Below are 20,972 nucleotides of genomic sequence, written 5' to 3' on the forward strand. Positions count from 1 at the left end.
GAAATATAACATTACTGTAAAAGAGTTTACAAATGATTGGTAAAAATAAGCAGTTAGTAAAAGCTAGCCAATAGTTCATCCACAGATGAAACAATAACAGTAATACAAAACATGGGCAGGTAGAGGTAATGAGACACAGAGGACAATATAAACATTCAGACCATATCTCGGGAGTGCAATGCTGGTTAGATACCCATCCACTTTGTGCCTTGTGGCACATAAGGCTTTCACAGAGCACTTCCACTTCTCCCAGGGAGCTGCTGCAGTCCTCACAACAGCCCCTGATGTCCATCCTGCCTCTTTTCTTTTTTTCTCCACAGTACGTCTCCAGGTGGTCTTTGGTCTTCTTTTTCTTCTTTTCCCTTTTGGTACCCAGGTCATTGCTATATTGCAGTCGTCGTGATCTGCCGTAGTACGTGTCCAATCATTTTCCATCTAGTAGCTTCACTTCTTCACTCAGTGGCTTCATCTCAACTCTTTCTAGCAGGTTTTCAGTTGTGACGTAATCTTGCCAATGTATACAGAGTATTCTGCGTAGGCATCTTTTATGGAACACGACTTAGTTTTGTTCTCTTTGTGATGCTGCTGGAGCAACAGATCTTGAGTCTGATGAAAGCACCGCTTGGTTTTGATAGTTGGTTCTTTAGGTCCTTCATTCCGCCTCCCTCTTTACAATCTGTAACTCCCAAGTATGTGAACTGCTCTACCTCTTCAATGTCTTTTCCATTGATCTGGATTATTCCTTGGTTACTTGCGTCAATCCTCATTGTTTTTGTTTTTTGTGTGTTGATCTTAAGACCTACTCGCCTGGCCTCTTCATCCAACCGTGTTGTTTTATTCTGAATTCAAGCCGGATCTTTAGCTGCTTTTTCAAGGAGTAAGTTGGACATTCTTTTATGGAGAGTGGTATGCTTTTCCAATATGACTGCCTCTGAAAAGACTGACTGAAAACAGTGCGCCTGTAGGGTACCACACGATCTCCTTTGACCACTGAATGAGTAGCTGTGCCAACTGTAGACTTGAGTTTAAAGGTGGAAGTGGTAATCCCTGAAGTATTTTGTATACACTGCACGGCAAATTTAAAATACTTGGAATGTGTTTAAAAGATTGTATATTTGCAGAATATGACATTGATTTAAAAGATTGTATATTTGCAGAATATGACATTGATGCTATAAAACTGGTTTTCTAGCAAATATTTTAAGACCCTTTTATATGATAAGTCTATACTTTATTTCTAGTGAGTGACCAGTTGGCAAAGCAGTATTCTATATGTGACAACACCATTACATTCAAAAACATCTCAAGACTCTATGGTCATAGCAGGCCTGATTTGGTTAAAAATGTGTAGATTAAAGTTAATTGTTTTTTAAATGTTAATATGATTTTTAAATGAAAGTGTAGAATCAAGAGTAACACCGAGCTCCTTGAATTCTTGTACATGTTTTCAAGAAAGACGTGAGCTTGAGTATTTGATTAGTTGTTTGGAAAATATCATGCACACTGTCTTTTTGGCATTCAGAAGGAGGCAGGAATCTGAAAGCCATCTTTGAACTTGGGCCAATGCATCTGTGAGGAGGTGACCAGCCTTTGGAATGTTTTTTAGCTGGCGTAATTAACACGGCATCATCAGCATACATTTGCCTACGGTTGTTTTTGCATGCATTTGGAAGATCATTGATGTACAAAGTAAAAAGAACCGGTCCAAGTATAGAGCCCTGTGGAACTCCCGCAATGCACTCTTGTTAAGGTGATTTGACACAGTTGACCATAACACATTGCCTTCCGTTAGTAAGAAATGATTTACCGTAATTTCCGGTGTATAAGCCGCACTGGACTATAAACCGCACCAGCTAAAATTCGGGGATATTTTAGTTTTTTTTCTTACATAAACCCCATCGGACTATAAGCCGCACGTGCACACGAGTTTTTTTTTACAAAGAAAGACAATACACAGAAAGCCTTTTTGAAGTTTGAATAACATGCTTTAACATGTCTTTCTAAACATTGCCTGTGACGCAGCAGTAGTACCGCAGCAACACGAAAGTGTGCACGCGAGTTATTAACAAAGAAATACTGGACACAGAAAGCTTTTTTAAGGTTTTAATAACATACCGTAACATTTCTTTCCAAACACTGCCTGCGACGCGGCAGTAATACCGCAGCAACACGAAGGTAACACAGCACTAATAGGGTTTGATTAAATAAAACATACCGGTAAAAGTCACTGAGACGCGGCGGTAACACAGCAGCAACACGGTAGCACAGCACTAACAGGGCTGGTTAAAGTAAAAGTAAAAAAAAGAGCTTCATTGTCTTTATCTTCTTCCTGTGCACTGAAACCATCGAAGTCTTCCTCCTCAATTTCCGATTGGAATAGCGTTAGATATCCTTCGCCACACACTTTCTCAGTATCTTTCGTCGTCGTTTTTATCCATTTCTTCTAGCATTTTCCATGATGAGGGTCTGTTCATGCTAATCTTATTCATGCACAAAGCGCTAAATTACATTAAACTAGCGAGCGACACGTATAGCTCCAGAATAGACGGGACCACGAAATAAAGAAAAGGGTGCCGCAACACAATGTCATCAACTTCGACTGCCTTTACCTTAAAAGCGGCATCTTATGCATTTATTTTGTCCCCCATAATGACGGTTTGTGTATAAAAGCTTCCTATCAGTAACGTCCGTCTTGATCGCGTTCTGTGTGATGCACGAAATGTTGTAAACACAAACTAGCACGTCTTCTTCGGCGCATTATCTCTTCTTCGCCTGTCTCGCTTTTGCTTCCTGCTAGAGCGCCCCCTGGAGGCCAGAAGCCGTAAAAATCCATAAGTACGCCGCGCCGCCATTTAAGCCTCAGGGTTCAAAGTAACCATCTGAATGAAATGCATTAAAAGTTCACATTCATTACAACTTGTTTTTGGTGAGCAAAATGTCAGAAGAATTGAATTTAAATGCTGATTGATTGGGTTTTAATACAATGCAGATGGTCCAAACAGCGCCACTGCTTTGTGTAATCTCTGAGTCACATGGCAGAGTAAGAGAAAGGGTTTAGAGCACAGGTGTCAAACTCAAGGCCCGGGGGCCAGATACGGCCCGCCACATCATTCTATGTGGCCCGCGAAGATAAATTGTGCATCAAATTCGTGTGTCATTACTAGAATTGCAAATTGTCTTCACTTTTAATACTATCTTTTTTTTTAAATATTTGACCAGTTTTTACTCGTCTGATTTGAAAACGAGTTATTTGTCAGTTTGTTTTGTAGCTTTTACTGAATATAATAGTGTCAAGAGTAAAAGTGATCAAGTCATCACAAAAATTAACGAAAAAAATCTTATATAAGCCGCATCTGACTATAAGCCGCCGGTTTCAAAATTTTGGAAAAAAGTCACGGCTTATACACCAAAAATTACGGTAATTCAGTTGATTGATGGTGAGAAGTTAAAGTAGGTCAACTTAGCTAAAAATATTTTATTGTCAACAGTGTCAAACGCCTTCTTTAGATCCAGGAAAGCTGCACCAACACAGCCAGCCACCCCTGTCAAGGGTTATGGCAGGAACGTCCAGTCTGGCATCTAGCAAATTCACAAATAAGATGAGCTAGACCATTGCCTGGAACAGAAATGACGATGCGCCCGTTATTTCGCTGAGCGGAGACGACTTTCTTTTACCGCATGAGTTGGGGGCGAGGCAACTCCATGCACCAGAATGCTTAGAAAGGCGTAACACTGCCCCCAAATACTGGGCATATGCTGAGCACACAGGTACCAGTCCACCAAAATGGGGCCCCTTTTGTTAGAAAAGACATTGTAGACATTCTAAATTTCCCTTTGCCACTTACCTGGGCGAGGAAGTACTTTAACAATTTTTGTCGAATGCATAAATTAGTTGCACATTAGGCGGTGTGTATATGATCATCCAGAAGGATAATTGTGTCGTTAGAATTGCTGAACTATTGAGCTGAGCTGACCTATTTAAGATATGATTGATGATCTACCGTATTTTCCGGACTATAAGGCGCACCGGACTATAAGGCGCACCTTCAATAAATGGCCCATTGTAAAATTTTGTCCATATAAGGCGCACCGGACTATAAGGCGCACCTTTAATGCATTAATTTTCTGAGACAGTTCTGTATAGGGGCCAACCATTCGCACCGACATTCCACGAACCATTACCATTGTGAATGAACTAGTAAATATGTAACTATATCCTTTACGATATCCTTTGCAGATAGGTTGATATTGCAAATGAGAATCTGTTGTCAATTGCACGACCAGAAAAGTTAAAGATTAAAATAATAACGAATTAACAATTTTATGAAAGTTGAATGAATTTTTTATTAGCCGTATTAAGTTTGTTTTATTATTGTTATTGTTGTATGAATAAGAAGGGTGATCTTGGTGTTTGTGACTGCAGTAGACAGGCCAGGTTGCATCATGTCAGATTTTTAATCCAAATCAAATCATTCTCCATTTTATCTTTTTTATTTCAACTTCAGACGCAACAAATTACTTTATAATCACAAAATAATGATCCATAGTCTTTTTGATTCATGATTCATAGTCTTCAGCGGGCCACTTATGATTGATTTTATGAGACAATGCTTTGGGCCAGTTTAAGTTTAGGAATTTGGGCCATATATAAGGCGCACCCGACTATATTTTGAGAAAACGTTACGGTAGTTATTTTTAGATAAACAGACAATTGCCGCATTTGGCCCGTGGGCCGGAATTTGGTCCATATATAAGGTGCACCGGACTATAAGGCACACTGTCAGTCGGCTTTTGAGAAAATTTGAGGTTTTTAGGTGTGCCTTACAGTCCGGAAAATACGATATTCAAGAATGCCATACCTACAATTCATAATACAAGTGTGACTGGAATGTAATGTATAGATAAAGCTTGCCTGTAAAATAGCACAATAACATCACAAAGCTGTTTCTTTTTATTTGAAGATGTCAAAAGGGGTCTTGTTTGTGTCATGTAAAACAAAAGGCATGTTTTGACTGGATCTGATTGCTGTAGAACGCGGCACAAGACAGCGGCGCAGATACAAGGGGTTGCTAAGGAACATGAATTCACACACAGCAGCTGCGCCTCTTTAGAACTCAGTAATGCATTCAGCTCAATTTGCTTTGGACCATGTGCCCCAAATTCAATTGCTTTCCTGTGGCTGTGCCAAAACAAAAGGCCACATCAATGTTTTTAGTGGATACCCGTGCAGGATGAAATAATTCAAGCGTCCTTTCTAAATATTTCCTCCCATTTTGTATTTCTTTAGTATCAAAGAAAGTCATAAGAGTGCCAAACCGTTTGATGGTCATAGGGCTACATTTGACATCTGTCACTACCACTTTCAGCGGTTTGATACTTAACACCTACATCAATGTAGGCTCTGTTGAAGTCCAATATTGATCTTTGCATGATAAACACCAACTGTACCTTTGGTTATTTTGTTTTACCCTTATATTTTAACATTTGTAATTTTCTAACCAGTGTCCCAGTTTCCTCATTTTTATAATCTATTCCCAGTGAAAGGACGGAGCAATAAATATTGTCCCTTTTCTTCCTCAGTCTTTTTCCCTTTGCCATAAGGACTTACAAAAACAATTTTTGTTTAGCACAGAAGCACAAGTGTGTATTAAAAATGCCCAAAATGACATTAAGCGTAATTAATGTCCCTAGAAATCATACAAGTCAAAAATACTGCACTAATTTCTCCGACGCAAGAACTTTATGGACGACAGAGCGCCAATAGCAATGGGTGGCGTAGATCTTAAAACGTGAATGCTCGGGAGACTTGCAAAGCCTTTTGGTAAACAAAACCGCTCAATGTGCAAATTTGGTTGTCTGTGAAATTACAGTGTAGTTAGCAAATAGTTATGTACCAACACAATATAAAATTAAAGGATTAAGTTCACAGCATACTAATTTACTTATTTCTATCTTGATTTACTATACTGCTCACATGCTATGATGTGTCCATACGAGAAGTGCCTTAACAATACTTTTTTGGTTGTGATTACACATGTGATGTAAATAATATGCATTGATTTGAGTGTTGTGTCTTTTCCTCCAGACTCCCTCGGTGGGCCCTTCCCATCCACATCCCACCGCTGTCACCACAAACCCAAGAGATGTTTGCCTATCCAGTGTGGTAGTGTTGGGGGTCCCCTTCCAGCCAGCCCACTTCTCTTTCACCCTAATGCTAAAGGTTCCCAAATTGTCATGGACCTTGCCCAAAAGATAGTCAAGAGGCAAGGAAGTTTCTGCAATGCCATCACCTTCAGCAACAGGCCCATAGCCTTGTATGAGCAGGTCCGCCTCAAGGTAGTCCAATTCATTCAATACTCATATTTCATATACTTATGTACTCATATTAAGATGTTTTGATTTTCAAAAGAAAATGTATTTACCATGCTTGATAAAGTGTATAAAGAAAAAATAAGGCAAACTATTTAAAATTTTATGCAAAAGATGCGTGAACTTGGATCATAAATGTGATGCAGTATGCACCAGAGGACAAAATAATAGTTAAAATTCCAAATGAACTCCGACCTCTCAGCTCTCTGAGACAAATCGAACCAAGATTACTTAGACATTGTCTCAGATCTGTTTTTTTCATCTTTTTTTCATCATCTGAATTTGTTCAATTTTCTTGTTTTATTTTTGTACTGATGAATCTGTTGGTTAACATTTTGGTCCACTTGCCAGTGATTTAAAAATAGTTTTTTTCTGTCTTCAGATCACTAAGAAACAATGTTGTTGGAGTGGAGCTCTGCGTCTGGGGTTTACGTCCAAAGATCCGTGCAGGATCAACCCGGACAACTTGCCAAAATACGCCTGCCCAGACTTGGTGTCTCAGAGTGGCTTCTGGGCAAAGGCTCTACCTGAAGAGTTTTCCAACGAAGGCAATGTCATCGCCTTTTGGGTTGACAAGAAGGGCCGTGTTTTCTACCGCATAAACGAGTCCACCCCCATGCTGTTTTTCAGCGGAGTCAGAACCACAGAGCCCCTCTGGGCTCTAATTGATGTTTATGGTCTGACCCGCGGAGTGCAGCTACTAGGTAAGATGCTTGATCTGGGTCACCAATTAATACAAACCTAACTACAGTTTTTCCTTTTAGTCTGTTTTTTTATTTTAACATTCCAAATTTTCACTGTTGTCATCCTAGGTCTCGAAATTCATCTAAAACTTTAAGTTCTGAATCATGCTTTTTGTCTTTATGTAGTCAAGCTGTGGAAGAGTTAAACAGATCCCTGAAATGCCTTCTTTATTATGCTTTTTTCTTCTGAAACAGTTGCTCAGGGTTCAGGGCAACAACAAATCACAGCACAGCTTGTGAATGTCACATGACCAAAGTAATAACAGCAGAGCCATGATTGCCTTAGCCCCCTCCCGAGATAGAAAAAAATGATTGTTTTTTTGCTGCTTAATTCATATTCCACAGATGCAATATTAATCAGAATGCCGTGTTGGGAATAGTCAGGCTACATAAAACATATCATTTTAAAGAAAAGTTGACAACCACTTATTAATAGAAAAATGCCATGGTTGTCAAATGAATAATTTGGAAGAAAATGAACTAAATCAACAAACAAAACCCATTAAATATTTTCCAATTCCACAGATTCACAGCAGAAGGATCAAAAAGCCCCAAAACAGTGTTGATCATTTCATAGAGTGCCACCACATCCAGTCAAAACACTAAACACGCACTTGATGATGATAAAGTGAGCTGCTTTCAAACTCAGCTTAACATTTGCCGTGGAAATTTGAAACAATTAATTGTCGACTTTGAGAAATCTATTTTCAAACCCCAGGTGCACAATGCTCCAGAAAATAGTTAGCTAATTTCTGCTGGAAGAAATTTAACATGAATTTTTTTTGCTGGAAGAAATGTAACATGGAAATTTTCTGCTGGAAGAAATGTAACATAAAAATGCACAAACGAGTTTAAGTAATAAATAATACACCTACCGTATTTTCCGCACTATAGAGCACACCTAAAAACCTCCAATTTTCTCAAAAGTCGACAGTGCACCTTATAATCAGGTGCGCCTTATATATGGACCAGTATTGAGCCACTACAGCAGGCGTGTCCAAAGTCCGGCCCGCGGGCCAAATGTATATAGCTTATATATGGGCAACGTTTTAAAATGGGCCATTCATTGAAGGTGCGCCTTATAATCCGGTGCGTCTTATACAGTTAAGGACAAAATCATTAGCCCCCCTTTGAAAATTTCCTGACTGCTACTTACTAGAGCAATGAACTTTTAGCACAGCATTTATGAGCATATCAGATTTATTAGGAAACCTTTATTACACATAATTTTGCTCAGAAGCAGAATACCATGGTCAAAATTATCAGCCCTCCCTAACATCAATAGTCAATTGTGTATCCTTTTTGCTGGACAACAGCTTGCAGTCGTTTTGTATAGTTCTCAACAAGCTTAAGACACGTCTCCTGAGGAATTGCAGCCCATTCTTCCTTGGCAACTCACTCAAGTTCCTCCAGGTTTGATGGTCGTCTGGCGTGAACTCTGGTCTTCACTTGTTTCCATAAGTTTTCGATGGGGTTTAAATCTGGGCTTTGTGCAGGCCACTTCAGAACATTGACTTTGCTCTTCTGAAGGTATTCCTTCACCATTATCGATGTATGTTTCGGGTCATTGTCATGCTGAAACACAAAACGACGACCAAAACCCAGCTTCGAAGCAGACTGTGATCTTCTTTCCTCATGATTCCTTCTATCCTGACAAGACTCCCAGTGCCAGCTGCACTGAAGCACCCCCAAAGCATAATGCTCCCACCTCCGTGTTTCACAGTCGGGACAATGTTCTTAGGGTTGTATGCTTCTCCCTTCTTCCTTCAAACAAAGGCTACATCTCGGTGACCAAACAGCTCCAGTTTAGTCTCATCTGACCACAGAACACGCTTTCAATATTGATCGCCTTTCTCCATGTTGTCCCGAGCATACTACAATCTTGCTTAAAGGTGTCTCTTTTGAAGGAGTGGAGTTCTTCTTGGTCTGCACCCTCGCAGACCATTTCTGTGCAGGGCTCTTGTGACTGTCTTCCTTGAGACATCTATTCCAGACTTCCCCAAGTCATTAACTAGTGTCTTGGCAGTTGTTCGTGGATCTTTTGATACATCTCTGACTGCCTTTCTTTCCAAAGATTTTGAAATCTTTCACTTCCTGCCTCTGCCTTTGTTGTTCTGTACTGTGGGAATTTCCTTGAACTTCTTTATAATGCTTCTGACAACAGTTCTTGAGACTTTGAATTGCTTTGATATGCTTGTATAACCTTCTCCTTCCTTGTGAGCATCAACAATTCTTAAGTCAAGACTAATTTCTTTTCCTTTCACCATGATTGCAGACTAATGTGAACCACAGGTAAACTTCAGCCAAGCGTAATATTGAAAGCAACCTCTAGATTTGATTTCAGGTCAATCATTGAGAGCTTGGCAAAGTTTTAACACTGGTTTGGAATATAACTCAACAGATCAACCATTACTTCCAAAGAGCTAATAATTTTGACCATGGTATTTTTTGGTTTTGTATGTAATGTTCTGCTTCTGAGCAAAATTATGTGTAATGAAGGTTTCCTAATAAATCTGATATGCTCATAAATGCTGTGCTAAAATTTCATTGTTCTAGTAAGTAGCAGTCAGGAAATATTAAAAAAATAATGACATTTTCAAAGGGGGGCTAATAATTTTGTCCTTCACTGTATATGAACAAAATTTTAAAATGGGCCATTCATTGAAGGTGCGCTTAATAATCCGGCGCGGCTTATAGTGCGGAAAATACGGTACTTGTATAACTCATAACATTTACCACAGTCATCTTTAAAAGGCATTTAAACTTTAAATAAAAGACCTTATTTTCAGACAGTCTATATCAGTTTTACTTTTCTTTAGTCATCTGAGCCTTAATGAGACAACTGAGCTGACGCAGCTGTTGTGATTGAGGTGCGCTATGCCCTGTGATTGAGGTGCGCTATGCTAAAGGGTATTGTCTCCCTGGAGAAATGTAGCGCACGAATTATCTTGCTCTCATTTTTTATGTTTGCTAAAACCTGGCATTTGAACCCTCTTTATATCCCCCTCCACTGTATGTGTGCCAAGTACTATATTCTTTTCCTTAGAAAGCAACTGTTTTCATCCCGCTACTGTTTAAAAATAGACTATTAGTGCCATCAAGATAACACATTCGGTTGCAACTGTCCACAGAGTTGATTGACACAATTCTAGCTAGAGTAGTGGTGGGATCGATGTAGGCAGTCTAAAGGGAGCCTTTAATTAAAATGTTTCATTCAGTCATGTAGTCTCCATAAAAGGTACAGTTAAATGTTTATTAGGGTGACCGCATTGAGATGAATCACCTCACTGTCAGGAGGGTAACAATCTTTATAGAGGAGCTTGTAAGGGTTGATATCACAAGTTACCCTTCTGCTTTATAATTTCTGTATATGATGCCAAGGTTTTGTCTGACAGAAATCAGTGGAGTGCATCTATGGAAGAGAAACAAACTTCTCAGCATTACTTCCTTCCAAGCACATACTGTATTATTCTCTAGCGCAACAGAAGTCCCTGTTGCTATTTTACATGTGGGTCATATGCAGGCCTGCCATAAAAGAATGGTCTCATGTTTCATTGTGGACTGACTGACATCACTCTACAAATGGGGGTCAGTTCCGTGTGGTTGTGAAACACCACTGATGGCTTGCATAGAAAGATTTGATGGTGCATTTCATTGTCTTTGTGAGCATACTAATTCATTTTCTTGGGTTCTGTGCGCCCCTTTTCTGTACACAACCTTCTACAAACCCTCCCCATCTCCCGATAAGCCCTTAGGCATGAACATCTGAAGTACGTTCACATCTGAGACCTTTTCTCTTTGCCTTCATCTCTTGTTTTGTCTGGCATTAAAAAAATGCGGCTGTTTCTTTGTTTAATTCTGAGATGGCAAAAGATAAATTAATGGCTTTCTTACCACACTTGATATGGGTAATAGGCTGTTGTTTTTTCGCCATGCATTTATTGATACTGCCGGGCAAATCCTTACCTGAATTCTTTAAATAATGATATAACTCAAATCATTTATTGTGTTTATTTAACTTTTATTTATCCAGTCATTTAGACACCTGAGAAAGGGCATTTGCAATGCCTGCTTGCTGTCAAGTAATTTTAATTATTGTGCTTTCCTTTGACAAACTATACGTAATCCCATATATATAAAGGCTAAATTAAAATCCTTTGGGATATCGTTTTGCGCTCAGATTTCGTATAACTCGTACATGAGCCCAAGTAACAAATAAATAACAGGGCTCCAGACTGCCCCCAAGTGGTCACAGTTTGCCCCTAAAATTGCAGACAGTATGAGTTAATGCAGGGGTGTCAAACCATTATGACTGTCAACCCAAATAAATGTATCAGCACCTCATATTATACACAATATAAGCTACAAAATAAACTGACAAATAACTCGTTTTCAAAGCAGATGAGTAAAAACTGGTCAAATAGTTTAAAAAAAGATATTTTTAAAAGTGAAGACAATTTGCAATTCGAGTCATGACACGAATTTGATGCACAATTTGTCTTCGCGGGCCACATAAAATGATGTGGCGGGCCGTATCTGGCCTCCCGGGCCTTGAGTTTGACACCTGTGAGTTAATGTCTCCTCGTCAAATGTTTTCAGATCTGTTTTTTTTTGTATATGAAAGCTTATGCTGTCGCTTTTTTGTGTGACAGTAAAATAACTATTGGTCAGTATGAATACAATTGGTAGAGTTATGAGAATAATTATTAGTCATAAAACTACATTTTAATAATGCTAGACAGAATATTATGATGTTGGACTTTAAATCGATGCACTACTGTTCCTTTTTTGCCGTTGAAAGTATGACCCCGGTTATTTTTTTCACGCATTCATACAGATCGGAAACGGTATCATTATGATTGACATTTATTGATCCGGTACTTAAACTTTATTCAGTACTTTTTTGTTGAGCAAAAACTTCAAAACAAATTATGAATTTTTTTTTTTTTTTTTTTTTTTTTTGCACTATCGTTGCTTCAAAGGCCGAGTCGGTGGGGCTTGGACGGTGTTGGAGTGGCCACAAGCTTCTAAAATTAGTAGACTAAGCATGTACGTATGGCACAATGAAGTTCTCATTCAATCTCCTTTAGAAAATTCCTCAAGACAGTGGCGACTTGTCATGTTGTTACTCAAAAAATTAATTGAGCATATCAATCACATAAACATCAACATCAATCACATAAAACGCTATGCAATATTTGTCTAAACAGTATGAGAGTCCATTTAATGAAACAAAACGTCACCTTCGGCAAGGTGGTTCACCTCAAGAATTTAACAATGAATGATTTGATGAATGAAGGCGCAGTGCAGCAGTCCCTGACGATTTATTTACACTTGTCAAAAATGTACCTTATCTCTGATAGCTTGCGAGCCAGTGCCACTGAACATACCAGATGAACAAAGACACCTTTAAAGTAAATACCATTTGTATTTTATAGTTCGTTCCTTTATTAATTTAAGACAGACGGAAGAAGTGCATCAATGACATGTGAGATTTTGACTAAACTGTGGTCCCCAACATTTTTTTTGCACCACAGATTTAAAAAAAGTACCATCATTGTCACGACTGCTTTAAAGAATCTGTCAACATTTTACTAACAGGAGGAGGGCTAAACAATGAAGCATAATTTAAATCATGATTAGCTTCTCTTGATTTTTAAAATGTGATAATAAAGTATAAAGAATAAAGATATTAATAATAATAAAAAATAAAGATCAGGGTGCAGAACGATGGTGTACATTTAAAAATTTGAAATGTGAAAGAACCCTGTAATGCACCATCAAATATTGAAGATATATCACAGAATGAAAATGCAGGTGGCATATTTAGACGGTCAAATGTTCAAGAATAATGTCAAGAGTGTAGGCACTGGGACCATTTGGTGTGCTTCTGGCCTGTATGTTAATGTGATTCTGCAGCCTATATCAGTCTGTCAGACGAATGTGGTTAAAAAAGAGCTGAACTTTAATGAGACTGAAGGAACACCAGAACACAGTCTTGATTGCTGGGATAATTTGATTCACTTTCCCTACCCCACTTTTTGCCAAGGCCGCACACAGACTGTAACAATCATTCATCTGAATGTCTGACTAATGAAGCAGTAGAAGTCCATAAACCTAACAAATTTCAGAATCTAACGCGGTCACAGAAAGGGAAAAAAAAAATCAAGTATGATGTGATTTTAATAATGAAATAGTGCTTGAACTTGAACTAACATCTGGTCTTGTAATTTTAATCATTGATTGTGCATGTCCTTTTTCAACTATGCTGTCTGAAATTCATTGGCTCAACTCGTAATAAATGTCCTGGCATCACTAGCTCACCAGCATCATCAGCTCTGAGAGACATCTGGGAGAAACTGTCAGACAATGAATGATCATTTGGATATTGCATACACTTGAACGACATTGATGTTTAACTTGGCGAAAGTAACTGTTTGAATCGGGTTACTCAAAGGTACTAATCTATGCTCATGATGAGAAGGGATGCATTTATGCCAGTATCGATATAGGTGTTAATACTCTACACGTACTCTGATTGAAAAAAAAGCTCCTATATTACACTACTGCAAGTTATGCTTTACAAAATGGATAATGAACACTCATTAGATGACTACTAGTATTAGTAGAGGTCTGTGGCGCAAAACTATGGTAATCTTCATTGGTGGATTTTAATATCCTCGCTGTTAAGGAATATGGGTATATTGCCTTTCCTTTTGTAAAGGCTTTGTCTGGAATAACAGTCGAACAACCTCTCCTCCAAGTACCTCTGGGTCAACTTGCTTGCGTAGAAAAGGAAAGTTCTTTGGCAAAATCGGGAATCTGTAGCGGCCCTGTTTTTTTTTGCCTATTTCTTATGGCATCTCCTCGCCTAATCGTATAGACTGATCCCACCTAATTGAAATGCCTTGTTACGTTGTACATGCTACATTTAAGTGAAATGTGTGGCTGTTAATTCATGCTGTTAGATGCCAAAATGTCAGTAATGACAAGTTGTTCCTCTAAGAAGTGTTGGTTTGGAGTCAATGTTAAATAATGATTCAAAGCATGTTTTTTTTATTCTAGTTACAACATATAATGACTATCAGTTAATGGTTCTTGGTATCGATAATGATTTAAATGTCAGGACTAATAGTTGCACTCAAACTGAAGAAAAGCATTAGCTCTTGCTTGTTTGTGTCTCGTGGGTGCATACAAAATAAAAGGTTGGGCTCCTGACTGAGGTTATTATCTCTAAGGTTCTGGCATTGCATCGACAAGAAAGAATGCCCATGCTGAATTCCGATGATGACAAAAGGGACATTGCATTTTTTCCTCTTTGTTACGGCAACGTGTTAGAAGCCTGATGTTCAAAATACGGTTTAAAGCCTTGTGGCCTGATGAGAGAATGTGCACTTGTCCTTTGCCAAGAATAAAAGAACATCGCAAAGCATCTAGGACAAATTCCCCTCTGACTACATCCCTCTGTTTGACAACTCCTCCTCCTCTGTCATTTTGATTCACCTTCTCTCATGCATTAGTGGGTCATTGTACGTGACCTTAATGCCTAGCTGGTTAAAGGGACTAAATCCTTACTTTCTTTAACATGTATTTGTGCTGCCTTTCCAAATATATACTTCTGAGGGCCCAAAACATTCTGATTTATTTTGCCCATTTGGGCCATTTCCTCTTTATTTGCTCTCTATTGTTGTATAACCTGACCTCTCTTTTTTTAAAATCTCTGAATATCTCCTGTTTCATTTTATTTTCTCCATCTCTTTCTTCAGCTTTGGTGACATCAGATAATACCCTCCCATGAGACTTTGGATAAAGATAAACCCATTGAGCATGTGCGCCTGTGTGCGTGCGCGCGTGTCTGAGTAAATCCCAGCTCCAACACTGGCTCACACTCTTGGCATCTTTCATCTACCCTGGCGAACAGATCTACTAAGCCAACGTCCCTCCCCGCACTTAACCATGTACGGCATTAGCTTGCCATTCCCTAATCAAAAACATTTACTGTGTGAGCCAATGTCTGTTTGAGCCAAAATAGACATGCTGCATTTCTCCTCCAGCAACCTCGGCCTTTGTATTGTCAATGTGTTGTGCTTAGAATGGATTAGCCTGCCAGGTGGTTTATTCTTACAATCAAAAAGGTGCCGTCCGGGGAGACAGGAGAATCACAAGCCAAATGGGTTGTAATTCCTATTCTAATAAAAGTTTTTTTGAAAAAAATTGTATTGATCAATAATCCAGTTTCGTTCGGTCCATAGTGATGAATCAGGTGAGCGTACCGTTTGCACCGCAAATCCATCCTCTCTTGGATCACATGTTACAGAACATACACATACACACACTGTCATGGTATTGACAAGTTGCACGATTTTGGCTTGAATACCAAGTGGAACTCCGTGATTGGCTGTTTTTAAAGGGGCCACGGGCCAATAGGGCAAATGGATTGTGTGTGGGGATTGTGCTAAAAGCGCAGGTGCACCACCATTGATGGGCAGCAGCTGGTGAAGCCACAAAAGAACAAAGGTAACACACAGATTAATCCAAGCAAATACAGTTTAAGAGGGTCCACAAAAATACAGCATGCAGTATTATAGTTTAATAATGTATAGTTACAATTTAGACGGATTAGGGCTGGGCTATATTGACCAAAACTGATATCCCGGTATATTTAGGACGAATGGCGATTTACGATATATATCAGTATTTTAAACAAAACATGTTCTGGTTAAACACGACACCATGTTCCACTTTCTGCTCAACAGAGCACAGCTGAACAAATTAAAGAAATATGAAGAGAAGTATAATAGTATGCAACCATTTATTAAATCTATGATACAAATAGCTTACATTTTAAAAATAACAAATGTAAACTAAAACAGGCTTACTTTGGCAGGAAAGCATGGGCCGACAGCTTCATGGTAATTAATGAAAACTGATTTAAATAAAGAGCTGTACAAGTACCAAAACTGTAAATAAAACAGACTGACCCTGGCTGGAAACAGACCTACAGCTGTTTTTACAGCTGTATGAAATGAAAACAGATATAATAATGAATGCAATGAACAAAAATACATGTGAAAATACAATAAATAACCCATGACAAATTTAAAGGGGCTACATGTGTTTTAAATAAAAAAGTCATTTATAAACAAGTAAAAAACTAAAAGACAGGCAATACTGAAGTGCCCAAAGTTGGCCATAAACATCACGCAGATTCATACTGTCTTCATACAGCAGTTGTTGGTTATGCTGCAGATGGTGGAAGAGGTTTGAAGTGCTTCTGCCTTTTGAAATAATTAGCTTTTCGTATAACATTTTGTTGCTCTTCATCTACAATCCGAAATCCAAAATACCTCAAAATTACAGAGCTATTGTTTTTTTCTTTCCTTTTGAACTAGCTCCAGTTGTTGGTTATGCTGCAGATGGTGGAAGAGGTTTGAAGTGCTTCTGCCTTTTGAAATAATTTGCTTTTCGTATAACATTTTGTTGCTCTTCATCTACAATCCGAAATCCAAAATACCTCAAAATTACAGAGCTATTGTTTTTTTCTTTCCTTTTGAACTAGCTCTTCCTCTCTATCACCCAGCATCGTAGCTGCCATTTTCTTTTGAAAAGTATGTTGAGTTGTGTTGTGCGTCGGAGAAGCCTATGTAAACACGCAAGGAGGGGTTGAGCCAAAGAGGATGAAAAGGAAATAGTGTCCTGTGCAGTACCTGTCAAGCACAGAGAAGAGCTAATATAACAAAGGCAGCACCTAAATACATTACCGTATTTTCAGGATAAGTTTTTTTTTTTTCATAGTTTGACTAGGGGTGCGACTTATAATCAGTCACATTATTACTTGATCATTAACACATCACTTACTTACGAGTATAGTTGATCACTTTACTTCATGTTATTTTCACTTTAAGCCGCATGAAAGCGCAACTAGGCCTGTGGAATAATTGGAACTGCCACTGACAATGAGTCTGACCTCAGCGCCGCATGTACTTCCGTAATCAGCAGTGGCGTTGTTTATAAGTGACACGGAGGAAGAAGATTTCGATGGATTTAATGATTTGGAGTGACATGGATGGTTCGATAAAATTTTTATTTATGTTATAGTTATTTGAATAACTCTTAATATGTTACGTCGGGCACGTTCTCAGTTCCTCGTTTGTGTTTATGTAACGTTAGCAAAACGTATCGTTTAGCCAGTTGTTGCTTATTCATATCTGTTCTTGGTGTTGGATTTTGTCAAATAAAGTTCCCCCAAAAATGCGACTTGTACTCCGGTGCGACTTATATGTTTTTTTTTCTTCTTCATTATGCATTTTATGGCTGGTGCAATTTGTACTCCGGAGCGATTTATAGTCCGGAAAATACAATATATATATTGGTATAGTGGGATTGTCCCAAATACATAGTATCTCTTTCTGAAATATATTGGTAGAACTCGTAATACCGATGTACCACCCAGCCGTAAGACAGATGACTCGAGAGTCTTTAATTGTTCTAGCATGCATGTTAAAAGTGAGAGGAAGCCAGGGCACTTGGAGGAAACACACGGGGAAAAATGCCAAATCCATACAGGATGCCAACCCAAGTGTGAGGTGGATGTGCTGAGAAGAAAATCATGGGTATAACAGTTTTGAATGTACCATTTGTGGTGTGCAGCCACACGGAAAGCGCAACAAATCACACACGAAGGGATTTCATTCATGGATATTCTCACGTCGGATGAAAATTCTCGCAAAACCTTCCAAGATTAAATGTGATTTCAGAATAAACAATCATAATGGACAAAGAAGCGACAGTTTTGTCAAAAAGAAAAGGCATTGATCAAAGGAGCATGGAGTCTCTGTTGCGCCATGATTGTTTTGATATTTGATTCTCCTCTGCGCCACCTCGTCACCTTGCTTTCTGATTGGCTGCACGTCACTGTCAACTGGCTGCGTGCCCGTTTCCCCTTGGATGACACCACACACTTTCAGTCCAAAAAGTCCAACATGTTGAATATCCCCAATTTGAGGTCGGGTGTCCTTTCGAGCAGCCGAGATCAGTCTGACGACCCCACACATGGCAAGAATATCTGCTAAGATTATCTTTGGAGCCATTACTAGAATCAGAGCCGACCTACGATTGTCGGTAGGGGAGATTCGAGACTAAATTGGGGTTGATAATCCGGCCGTGTGAACCACTCTTTAATTTATTACCACATGTTTTCCAGCTAAAAGATTTCCAATCAATAAATATCACATAACTAACTGAACTCACCTTTAGCATATTAAACTCAAGTACTTTAGAACAACAATGTCCCATTCCATTGTAGGATTATTGGGCTGGTGTGTCTTCCCAGCAGCTGTTTACAGGCGAGTGGCCTGCCCCACAACCCTGGTAATTGAAGCCAAGAGCTTTATCTGTAGTTAGATAGAGGCACCCAGACTCCACCAGGACTGAGAGGCTCTCCAGAGACAGACATAGGCCTCCTGCCCTCTTTTCTTACCTCAGTTGCATTCAAAAGAGGGTCTCTCCTTATCTACCTAACCTTCTACTTAGGAGGGAAGAAGAGGTCACTCCTTCTTGCACATTAGTCTTGCCTAGTTTTCTTGTTCGGTATACTGGGCTAATTTTAACTCCACCACAGGGAAGGAAGTAAAGGAGGGCACATACGTACAGAGTTGTTATTTTGAGCAATCATGTCATGTTCTAGGATGAGCAACTTTATCTCTGCTTGAGTAGTGGCCGTGTGTGTGTGTGTGTGTGTGTGTGTGTGTGTGTGTGTGTGTGTGTGTGTGTGTGTGTGTGTGTGTGTGTGTGTGTGTGTGTGTGTGTGTGTGTGTGTGTGTGTGTGGGTGTGCGTGCGTGTGTGTGTGTGTGTGTGTGTGTGTGTGTGTGTGTGTGTGCCTATGTTTTTAGCCACACCATTCAATATATATTAAACTGTATTTTGGACTAGCACAAGCATGTTTACTTACTCACACAAATGGTATGGATATGCGTTTTATAATTTAATTCAATTGCAGAAAATTGTATGATTCAGCATTACTATTTTCTCTTCACACGTGGATTTGGATCTCAGTTTTGTTTTTTGAAATATATTAAACTGTATTTTGGACTAGCACAAGCATGTGTACTTACTCACACAAATGGTATGGATATGCGTTTTATAATTTAATTCAATTGCAGAAAATTGTATGATTCAGCATTACTATTTTCTCTTCACACGTGGATTTGGATCTCAGTTTTGTTTTTTGAAATACCCTTTTTATGTACTTTTCTTGGGGTTGCTGTTGAGTTTGTCTCTCAGCTGACCTTGGGCAAAAGAAATGGCTACCTCGGATTACAAATTTAAACTAAACTACTTCTGACAGTGGTGTTGTTGCACTCTTATTATCATCTTGCATTAACTAACCACAAACTGAATTGCCAAACATAAATATTACAGCACTGAATTACTTTTTCACATCTCTTTTCAGACAGTGAGATTGTTCCCCCTGACTGCCTGCGCCCACGCTCTTTCACAACAGTGCGCTCCTCCTCTCTCCGCCGTGAGGCTGACGACTCCCGCCTATCCGTCAGCCTGTGTGACCTCAACCTTCAGCAGGGGGACGGAGGTAGCTCCCACTCACACCATCACACGCTCCACCTGGCGTCAGCCTCCTCAACCTGTCCCATCCCCCAGAACTCCCTTAACTCACAGCAATCATCTTTGCTGCCGTCCGCCCTGGAGAGTGATCTCCACTTCCACCAGTTGCGTGGCGCCCATATTATGACTCTTGATGAACAGACTGTGGCGAGATCAGAGCATTCACGGGAGGAGCGCACTTTAGTTTTCACCAACCGCCCCCTCCATATCGGAGAGTGTGTGTACATCAAAGTCACCAAGTCCAGTCCAGCCCGCTCAGGCTCCTTGTCCTATGGTGTGACATCATGTGACCCAGCTGTGCTGCGCCCCAGTGATCTGCCATATAATCCAGAGGCTCTCGTCGACAGAAAGGAGTTTTGGGCAGTGTGTCGTGTGCCCACCCCTCTACAGAGCAGTGACATCCTAGGCTTCTTGGTCAACCAAGAGGGAGAGGTCATCTTAAGCCACAATGGCACCAATGTTGGCATGCAAGTCTGTGTGGACAACTCGCGCCCACTCTGGATGTTCTTTGGTCTACATGGTGCTGTCACTCAGCTAAGAATTCTGGGTAAGCAGAAATCTCATGCAATGACATATATTCCTTACACTATATATTATTATGTATACATAAAAACACATACATACATATGTATGATTGGCCATGTTTCAGTGTTTTTGAAAAAAGAAAAAATATAATACTGACGGATATTTTTTAATTGTTTTTGTACTAAAAACTAACCAAGGGAAAAAGACCCAATAGAAAATACCAATGTGTGCTTTGAGTTTCTTGATTTTTGTTGTAGTGATATCCCGCGAGTTGGTATTTTGTCATTTTTACTAGGGATGTCCTAATCCGATATTTTGTATTTGTATCAGCTCAGATTCGGTTATAGGATCAGTTAGATCCTGTTTTATGTGTTGTGCGGGGTACTTGGAGCAGGGACATAAGCGAGCATGGATATCAACAAGGAAATAAAACTGGGAAAGCAGATTGACTGACAAGTTAACTGATCAATGTTGCCATTATTCACACCGACAATGATTGGTTGAGGTTTTTCTGGTCCCACCAAGTGCACGGTTTATATATCTGTCAGTGGGGAGAAATTTGAAAAATATTAAAAATTTTGAAAAATATTACAAAATACATTCTAAATAAGATCCTCTCTAATACATTTAAGTACAGTAATCCCCTGCTTAGCTTAGATTCACTATTCATAAATTCACACTTTTGGGTTTTTTTTTCTTCTGTTGAAAACTCT

General features: G+C 39.3%; 1 protein-coding gene across 1 annotated transcript in view; it reads left to right on the forward strand.

Moving 5' to 3' along the window:
* neurl1aa (neuralized E3 ubiquitin protein ligase 1Aa) overlaps positions 1 to 20,972 on the forward strand; it is a 33,882-nt gene that overhangs the window by 5,306 nt on the left and 7,604 nt on the right. Inside the window, exons 2-4 of the mRNA XM_088374719.1 lie at positions 6,086 to 6,336; positions 6,752 to 7,073; positions 19,565 to 20,281. Of these exons, the coding sequence (XP_088230845.1) occupies positions 6,086 to 6,336; positions 6,752 to 7,073; positions 19,565 to 20,281 (1,290 nt within the window). The remainder of the gene's footprint in view (positions 1 to 6,085; positions 6,337 to 6,751; positions 7,074 to 19,564; positions 20,282 to 20,972) is intronic.

The sequence above is a fragment of the Syngnathus floridae genome, chromosome 4 (genome assembly GCF_059516105.1).
Source record: "Syngnathus floridae isolate MCC-2025c chromosome 4, RoL_Sflo_1.0, whole genome shotgun sequence".
Classification (NCBI taxonomy): domain Eukaryota; kingdom Metazoa; phylum Chordata; class Actinopteri; order Syngnathiformes; family Syngnathidae; genus Syngnathus; species Syngnathus floridae.